This window comes from Ailuropoda melanoleuca, chromosome 11 (assembly GCF_002007445.2).
Source record: "Ailuropoda melanoleuca isolate Jingjing chromosome 11, ASM200744v2, whole genome shotgun sequence".
Taxonomy (NCBI): Eukaryota; Metazoa; Chordata; class Mammalia; order Carnivora; family Ursidae; genus Ailuropoda; species Ailuropoda melanoleuca.
Window position 1 is genome coordinate 34,718,779 of NC_048228.1, and position 9,938 is coordinate 34,728,716.

Here is a 9,938-nt window from a genome sequence, read left to right on the forward strand (position 1 = left end):
ACATGAGTTATATCTATATAAGACACTGTCATCATTTTAAAAAAACTGAGGAACAGCAAAAATAAATATTAAATATATAATATAAATAAATACAAAAACCTGGTATACAGGCAGAAAAAAATGTGAAAACACCAAAACTAAAGGATTATAGAATATTCTTCATTATTACAATACTGCATCTTTCATATATATTTTATTTTGAAGAAAACAATAGCTAAGCATGGAGAGTAAAAAGGTAGAGAAGGAAACACAGATGAAAGTATATACTTAAAATGTACTTAAGACTTTTACTTAAGCATGAGTATTCACTGTACTTTCTTCTATCAGAGTAATTCAGCACTTAGCCTTCTACCAAGTACTGCTTGTCAACTAACACTTGCAGTCATTAAGAAACCAGAATAACTATCCAAAGATATAGTGATGATTTGCATTTTGGCCACACACAGCTAAAAAAAACAAAAAACAAAAAACAAAAAAAACCCTGAGTATCACCCAATGGTTACAGAATCATCATGTTAAAATGATACATTTGGCTCCATTATTCAAAGGATCATACCCATTTTACTGCTTGCAGGGACTTCAGAGAACATCTAGGGAAAAGAGGTGAAGTCCAAAAATGCTGATGTCTTACCCAAGATCCTACAACCTGTATGACAGAGCAGTGCTCTCTGGAAAGCTTTTTTTTTTCGGGGGGGGGGATCTTTTTGATTAACTGGAATAATTTCAAAATTTTCTTATTAACAACTGTTACTTTCAACATGACCACCACACTGAAATGGCAATCATTTTAGGAGACTGATTCTATTTCACTAAGGAAAGGTATTAATCAAGCATTTACTAAAACTCTCCTCCATTCCAACCTCAAAGTAATTGATTAACCCATTTATTTTTATTTTATCACTTTTCCTCCCCAGGTAAAAAGTGTCTCTATTCCTTTGCAACGTTACACAGTCCAGCTGTGCACCTGTTCCCATGCCCTAGGTGCCTGTCTTCAAATACCTCCCCTCCCTTTATCCGTTCCCTCTCCACATAGCATCTTTCCCTAGGCCAACAAATACACTCAATTTTCAACAATCCTGAAACATCTTCTTTTGACACTACTATACCATCAAACTGTTCTCTTTTCCTTCTTGAAAGATCGGTCTTCATTTCCCTACCTTTCTACTGAAACTGTCTGTTAAAGGTCAACAATAACATTCAATTTTCAAGGAAAGTGGTCTCTCATCAGTCCCCATCCAATTTGACTTCTCTATAGTATCTGATAGTGTTCACTATACACAAAACTGGAATCTTGTCTTTCTTCAATTTTCAGGGTACCATCATTTTCTATAATTATTCAAGTTATCCTTTATTATCTTTGTTGGTTTGCCTTCATTTGTCCACCATTAAATGTTGTTATTTTTTACTATATACCTTACTTGGGGATATTTTTTGTTAACTTCCACAATGATGACCTTCCCAAAGTTGATTTCTCAGGTTCCAACCATCTTTGAGCTACAAAACTAAAGTTTAATCCTCTACCAGACCTCATTTCTGAAACAGGAGAACTGAACTCAATGTAATTATCTCTCCTAAATGCACTGCCTAATTCAGTCGACAGTGCCCATCACCCAGCTGTCTAAGCAAGAAACATCTGAGTTTATCTTTAAACCCTCTACATTTAACTGATCACCAAATATCATCAAATACTGAAATATAAAACTTCTCTAAAATGCCTCCGCTATCCCACTATCACTTTCCTACATTTAGGCTTCAATTAATTCAACAACTTCATCAACGGTCTTCCCATGCTGAAATGCTCTCTAGTGTCTACCAAAAAGTCCATCCATCCTGGCACAGTATATAAACGCCCTCATAACCCAGCAGTTTACGTATCTTCTCAGTTTCATCTTTACCTGCCCTAAACCACCTCTTCCACAGATAACCTCCCCTCCCACAGACACACCGCTCTTCTAAGCAATGTCTATTTTCATCTTTTGTTCACCAAATAAGCACTGATTCATTGTTTAGGATCCAGTCAAAGTCATCTCTCTGTGACTTTTCCTGATCCTCTCCAGGAAGAATAATCATTTCTGTATTGGATTGTAATTCTACACTGCTTAATATTTTCCTGAATTATTACATTGTACTATTTCAACTATATATAAGTCCTTTCCTTCTGGTGTTTCTTTAAGATCCAGCTTTGCTCTTATTTTTACTCTTTATGCAGAAAAGATAATAAGCTCTCTCCTCTTTCATTCATCTGCCCTTATTTTATCCCCTCAAAACCCCGCTGCGCTCTCAAAAAGGTCAAAAGAAAAAAACAATGTGTAAGCAAGCAATAACCATTAATAACTGGACACCACGAGGGCAAAATAAACACGGGAGGGAGAGGTGCCCACAAGTTAAGTGTATGCCCTCATACCCAAAGGCTGGATGAAGGAAGACCATCCGGCAGCAAAAGCAGTTTCAAGGAACCATGGCTGAAGAATGCCTGATGGCTATGGGACTGCTTCAAGATCATAAAGAGGAAGGATACTTTTTAAAATTTGTACAAAGTACTAGTACCGCCCACTTATCACCCAATACCCCTTCCTTCAACAGAGATTTACTAAGAGCTTACTATGCGCCAGTCACTGCTCTGAGCAATGGTGAATAGGACAGTCTCTGCTCAAATGGATCTTATGTCCTAATAAGGGAGACACAAATATATAAAATCATGGGTAGAAATAAGTACTACATAGAAAAACACAGAAGAGTAAAGCTGGGGGCAGGGGGGAGAAGTTGCTATTTCAGAGAGTGTGATCAGGGGAAGGGCTTCTAAAGACAGTAAATATTTCACTAAGCCCAGAGTCATATGCACATATCAGCAGGAAGGGTCTTGGAGGAAGAACAGCAAAGAGGAAGAAAGAAAGACTGCACTGTCCTTGGCATATTTAAGAAAAGGTGTGGCTGTGGCACAGTAACTGAAGGAGAATGGCAGGAAATATTGGTAAAATTAAAAGGGTTAGCTAAAAAAGTCATGACAGGTTATTTTTACAATTTCCATTCTATTTAAGAAATAGATGATTTAGACCTGATTTAGACCCTAACACTAAATAAGCAAATATAGCATTATCACACAATGGTAGAATAAGAAGTTACATACGATGATGAAGGAGGTAAGGCCAAAATCCATATCCCACCGTATCTAGTGAGGATCCTAAACCAGCTTCAGTATCTCGTCCTATATAGAGGCCCAAGCTCCAACATTCAATTCAGAATTCCCCACCTCTATGTTAAGTTGCCTTAGGTCTCGTCCAACATGCTAAACTGGGGAGAGAACAATTAATTCTTATTTGAATTTTAAAAGGCATGCCCAATAGGTTAGAATGGGTACTTTATACCTATTCTGATCTACAAAACTACCATTTTTTTTCAATTACCTAAACTAAAATTCTTTTAGGATTTTATTTATTTATTTGACAGAGAAAGAGAGAGAGAAAGAACGTGCACGTGCATACACACAAGCAGGGGGAGTGGAAGAGGGAGAAGCAGGCTCCCTGCTCGGCAGAGAGCCCAAGGTGGGGCTAGATCCCAGCACCCTGGGATCATGACCTGAGCTGAAGGCAGACGTTTAACCTACTGAGCCACCCATACCACCCGAAACTAAAATTCTTATTTATCTCACTCCTCCCACAGATTTGGTTGTAAAACTTAGCCCTTTCTTTGAAATCCCTCAGATCTCTTTCTTCCATTTCTACTGTTATTTCTACTTCCTAAATGAATTTTCTCCCTTCAAAACTTAAGGACTGCTAGACTGATTTTTTTTTTTTAACAAAACAACTTTCTTTCATCATTTTACCCTTCTATCTGTGAAGGCTTTAATGGAGCTCCAGTAACTACAATGTAAAACCGACGACACCTAGCCTTCGCTTTCAAGATTCTCCCAAATTCACAGTACCATCTACAATCATCTTTTCTTAAAGCTCTCTATTCCTAGTAGGACAAATTCTCACCATTCCCAGAACAAACTTAATTTTCCTATTTCCCAATGTCATTAAGACTAACCATGTGATTCCTAAAGGCAATCTCAGTTTATAAGAGGAATTTACATACGAAGGAAAAAAATCCCAATAAAGATGAATGAAATCTCCTTAAACAGGAAAAAAAAAGGTACCGCAGCATCTTCTGACCAGAAGAGACAATTAAGAATTTCACATTACTAATATTGATAAATAAAACATTCCACTGTGTTCCAGTTTACAAAGTGCTTTTTATTCGATAGATGAAAAAAATGTTAATCTCAGATTTTAAGTAATTTGTCCAACGTTCCATTTAACTAAAATGAAGCAGTAGAGACTTTTAAGGACTCGAAATCCCATGCCTACATGCTGGCCTTCCCAGCCCTCTCTGACTACGTAAGAAACAAATTCATATATTTATTATTCAAATATTAAAGTACCTGGATGCCTACACATTAACTACAGCACGTTATGCAAAGTAAACACCTATTAAAGAATGAACAAAGAGCACTCCTAAGCTTTCAGTGGTTCCTCACAGAATCTGGACGAGTTCAGAACCTTTTATACAAACAAATCCTTTCAAAATTATGACTCCTCATTACCACATAATTCAACCTACCAAATCATTCCACCATTTTCCAATTATACCCAAAGATTTTTAAATGTTATTCAAATTATAATGTGTAGGGAGTCTGCCATCACTGGTACAAATAGAAGACTAGCAAATAAAGTAAGACACCAACGATAAAGACAGACATATGACCAATCTTGTCAGGGCCACATCAGTGTAAAAGCTGCTTGGGAAATACTGAGTTTTTTATTAAAAAAGGTATCACTAAAATAACCATTAAAATAAAGCTTCTAATATTCCTTCTACCCTTCATAAGAAACTGCATGATGTAAACAATTAAAAGTTTATGTTCAGGAACTAGACTGACTGGATTTGAGTTCCAGTTCTATCAAATTCCTAACAACCTAACCTCTCTGGGTCTCTTTTCTGCAAAATATGGATAGTATCTTGTGGAACTGCTGTGCAAATTAAATGAGAGAATGTGAAGCACTCGGCACAGTGCCTAAAACATGAGTTCAAATATATCCTGTTAACTGTTCAAAGAACACAGACTAAAATGGAAATGCTAATTTCTGGCTTCCTCTCAAATCCCATTGTCTGTGACAATCTGCTGAAGAGGTTAAAAATGGTTCTTTCACCTTGAAGAATACCAATTACTCATTCACACCCTGGGGAGCTCCAGGAAGTCAAATGATGGCAAAATCTGAATGTGATCTGCTCTTCATTTGTCCAGAGGTTGTCTTCAGGCACCTTGAGTAAAGTCTGGTTCATATTAAGTGAGCAATATTTTTTGAAAATATACTGAGATGGAAGTAAACACCTGGCCAAACAACAGACTCAAAGTCTCCATCACTGGTCCGAATCACCTAGTTTCTCTTCCAGTAGCAACTATCCTGACCTAAGGGTGACCTAAATTAAGGTACCAACTTCCATCATTGGGCCATATTCCAAGAACTCATATAAAGCTGAAGAAGCCATGGATGCTCAGCTGACGGCAGGTATATGGTGCCTATGGCATCCCCAAAGCGGTACTTTAAAGGGCAAGGTGGAAGACAATGTATTAGTATGCACGACATAAAGAATATTAGAATCTCTTCCGCCTTTCATCTTTTAAAAATACCTCTTGATGCTACATCAGTTTGCAACATTGTAACTCACCTGTTTTTTCAGTTATATCTGAATCAGGTGTGCCTGCCCTGCTACCTTCCCCTTCAGCATTCTCCTCTTCAGCACTAAGAGAAATTGGTGAAGAAGGGCCAGGCTGGGAGGGTTGAGGAGTTGCTTCGGGCACTTCCTCAATCTTACTCCTTTTCTCAAAGCGAAAACGATCCAAGTTGAAAAGATTCATATTGGTAGAAACCACCACCCTGTGGAATTAAGAGCTTTAAATGAACTATCTGCAGGAAGAAAATAAAAAGACAAAAGAGGCCATGAAAACAATATAAAATACAAAGCCTTAGCAGTTCAATCCCAAGGCAATTAAGAGCACGCAAACATGCCAGTGGCACAGGATGACTATTATGGCTGCGCTTCATTGTTAGGCCACAATAATCAGAAGGTGGACAGGGATATCTTTTTAAAAATTTCCATTGCTCTTTCTACTACCCTTCGTCTCCCCCCTCCCCGCCCGCCCCGCCTTCCTCGAACCACACGCTGACCCTCGTGCAACCTCCTCTTACCCCAGCACGCGCAGGCACGTTCCCCACTCTAACCCCCCTGCGGGCCGCGCGCCCGCCCACAGTGAGAGGCTCCCTGCACTACGGTGCTCCCTGCCTCGAGAAAGGACGTGCCAGGGCCCGCGCCTCGCTACTGCGGGGACACAAAGGGGCCAAAGAAGGGGAGCGGCGGAGGCCGTGCTGGCGGGCACCCGCCCGGAAGTTGACGCGGCGCGATCCCAGCTGAGAGGAAGCTGATAGGATCAAGAAAACATAGGGAGGGTTCAGAGGTGGGAAGTGTGCTGCGGCATCTCTTTCAATGTTCACTCGCTCGCCCTCTTTCTTTCTTTAGTACTTACAGTCTTGCAGGCTCGATGCGATGTAACAAAGGTTGAAAGAAAAAATAATTCCTGGCGGGGGGGGCGACGGTAGCCGGGCCGGGACCTTCCAAAACAGCACGGAGAGCCCAAACGAGCGCGCGGTGATGACGCAACACGCAGCTTAGGCTTTTTTAATTCCCCAGCGACGCGCGAGCGGAAGATGTCTAGGCGCGCGCTGTTGCCATGGTAACTCGTACCCGCCTCTACGCCTGGGAAGCGCGCTTCTGGCCCGTTTCTCCAGGTTAGCGAGAACGTTGTTAAATAGAACAATGATAAATTGCACAGTCCAATACTACTAATAAATAATATAGTATTTGATATTTATAATGTATACTATTTTGTATAATATATACATGGTATGATGGTAATATTGTGCTAGAAGTTTTACATGAATAATCTCAACCCTTACAACAAGCCTTTTTTACATAATAAGGAAACTGAGGCCTGCAGATGTTAAATTTAAGAAGTAAAAACCAGGGTATGTTGAGCTTCAGAGGGTATCAACTGCCTCCCCACTGTTGGCTGGATTATTCTTAGAGTGGAATATGACAATTCACCTATCTTGACGGAAATACTACCTTGAGAATATTTACCCTTTCTCTTCTAACATTAGGCTAACAGGCAGTTTTCTGTGTTTTAATTTGATCCTCTGGTTGGCATTTCCCTTAAAGAAAAATTACTACAAATCGGCATTCTATTTTATAAATCAGTGTTTTGAACTGTATAACATGAACCAACAGTTTTATCAAATGCGGGCACACTTTAGAATCAAGTGACTAGATCCATAAAATTCAGGATCAAAGCCTGAACAATTGCGATTTCGTTATAACTATTTTTGATATCCCATGAAATGCACCAGCTTTATGCACCCATGTAAACTGATGGGATCAAAAGATATATCAACTTATATATAGTAAATTATTTTTGGTGATAAAGAATATTTGCTCCAAGATCTACTTGCAGCAACTTTCAAATACGCAATACAGTATTAACTACAGTCATCATTTAGTACATGTAATTTTTAAAAAGAGTATTTGCTTTGTATTCAGACAGATCTAACATTGAAAATGGATTCCACTAGCTAAATGACTTTGAGCAAATTGTATTTAACTTCTCTAAGCATTAGTTTCCTCATCTTTTAAATGTGGTTGATGATACCATTGACCTCTTAAGGCAATTTTCTGCAACACCGTATTAACCCCTTGACATTTGTACAGCTGGGGCAAGAGTGAAAATGGAGACCCAAACATCATATGTCTGAATATTTAAACATAAATACAGCTAACAAAATGTAAAAATAAATTATTTTTTATTGTCCTATTTTGAAAATGACCTGGAAAGCCAGGTTGAATTTAGAATTCCTGTGTTGGACAGAATGGGTGATTCAAGGAGAATTGGTTGGCACATGTGTCCTGCTTTCCCTGTATCATGTCCGCCCACTCAGTTTGATACCATTAGGAGCCTTGTGCTTATGCATATGGACACCCAGCTCAAATGCCCAACTATGACCCCAGCTAGAGTTCCTATATTGTTTTAAAAAAATGGCTGTTTTGTTAAATTTGGATTTTATATAAATAATACCTTTTTAATATAAGTATGTACCATGCAATATTTAGAACTTGCTTGTACTAAAAACTTATTGTCTGTTTGAAGTACAAATTTAACAAGGTATCCTGTATTTTATTTGGCAAGCCTCCTCCCACCCCACTGCTTCGCCACCTCTTGGGCCTATGAGTTTTTTTACTACATGTTGGGTCTAAGGATTTAGATACTGGAAGCACTGTTGGCCCTTAGCAGGAAAGACTGTGAGCAGAAATTTCAAAGACCAGCTACTCAAAACCATTGTCTAAAATGGAAGACATAGGTTCTGAGTGAACCTGTCTTTTTGGCCTCACAGATTCCTTGCTCTTTGGGGTTCGGTTTAGCAGGAAAAGGGCCAAATTGTGTTCTATAAAGCAATAGCAGTACAGGAGCCACTCTTACCCAGTTCTAAGTGTGGGATGGTTCCGCAGCATTCACTGACCTGGGAGAATTGGAATTTTCCATGATTGGAATTCTGCTTCATTGTGAATCAAAAGGTTAAGGGCGTGTATAACAAAGTACACAGACTGCCATAATAAAGTACCACAGGCTGGATGGCTTACACAACAGAAATTCAGTTTTCTCAAAGCTCTGAATGCTGGAAGTCTGATATCAAGGTGTTGGTAGGGTTGGCTTTTGAGGACCATGAGGGAAGGATCTGCTTCAAGCCTCTCTACTTGGCCATCTTCTCCCCATGTCTGTATGTAATCTTCCCACTGTACTTGTGAGTAAATTTCAGGTCATTTTCAAAATAAGACAATAAAATATAATTTATTTTTACATTTTGTTAACTGTATTTGTGTTTAAAAATTTAGGCCCTATTTCCAAGTGTAGTCACATTCTGAGATACTGGGGGTTAGGACTTCAACGTATAAATTTGGGGGAGCACAATTCAGCACATAACAGCGGGCAAAAGGGTGGAAGGATTCTCTGTATGAACTTAAGATCTTCTGGAATGATAGCAGGAATTGAGGTTAAAAACTAGTCCTCTGATTTTTCTTCCTTCTGACCCTCAATAGGATCATTTTCTAAAATTCAATCCTTTGTGTCCTGCTTATCTCACTCTACTCTTTCCCAGAGAACATTGATTATAGTGGTGACCAAATATATTTGTGAAATCTTGGTCTCAACTATAGACTTAAGAAGGTTTAATCTTACTGTTTGTAAGTTATAACTCAATACACCTAGCATTTTTTTTAAAAAGTGACTACAAACATTTAATTGTTGATAAGGAAGAAAATTTGAAAACCACCTCTCCCCCTAGAATGAAGAGGAAAATGATGAAGAGGTGAAATCAGTGAGATTTAAAGAAATGATAAGTATAGGATTCAGAGGACTGAGAAGCAAACTTTGATGAATTAATAAAATCAAAGAACAGAAAACACACAAAATGAGCAGAACATATAATGAAAATATGTAATAGAACATGTTCATGAGCTCTCATTAGTCTTCAAATGAAAATACTCATGGGATTCAAGACAACAGCAATTAAAGAAAAGTAAACACTAAAAATGTCCTAAAGAATTTTTTTTAATTTCAAGAATTTTAAAAATGTATTGCAATTTTTTTCAGAAAAAAACATACAGCCTCCAAAGGAACAAAAAAAAATCAGTCAAAAACTTGTTCAATGGGGTGTCTGGGTGACTCAGTTGGTTAAGCATCTGCCTGCGGCTCAGGTCATGATCCCAGCGTCATGGGCTCAAGCCCCATGTTGGGCTCCCTGATCGGTAGGGTGCCTGCGTCTCCCTCTTCCTCTGCTGCTCAACCT

At 38.7% G+C, this 9,938-nt stretch overlaps 1 protein-coding gene across 6 annotated transcripts in view; it reads right to left on the reverse strand.

The window, feature by feature from the left end:
* The window catches only part of SMARCAD1 (SWI/SNF-related, matrix-associated actin-dependent regulator of chromatin, subfamily a, containing DEAD/H box 1), a 74,973-nt gene extending 68,270 nt beyond the window's left edge, over window positions 1–6,703 (reverse strand). The window contains exons 1-2 of one of the 6 annotated variants that reach the window (XM_011219799.3): window positions 6,569–6,703; window positions 5,713–5,951 (exon numbers count right to left, since the gene is read on the reverse strand). In XM_011219799.3, the coding sequence (XP_011218101.1) occupies window positions 5,713–5,902 (190 nt within the window). In that variant the 5' untranslated portion in view covers window positions 5,903–5,951; window positions 6,569–6,703. Of the gene's footprint in view, window positions 1–5,712; window positions 5,952–6,233; window positions 6,508–6,568 lie in introns of those variants that run through there. The other 5 variants (XM_019795337.2, XM_034671496.1, XM_019795338.2 and 2 more) reach the window with 5 other exon arrangements.
* Window positions 6,704–9,938: the final 3,235 nt, after the last annotated feature.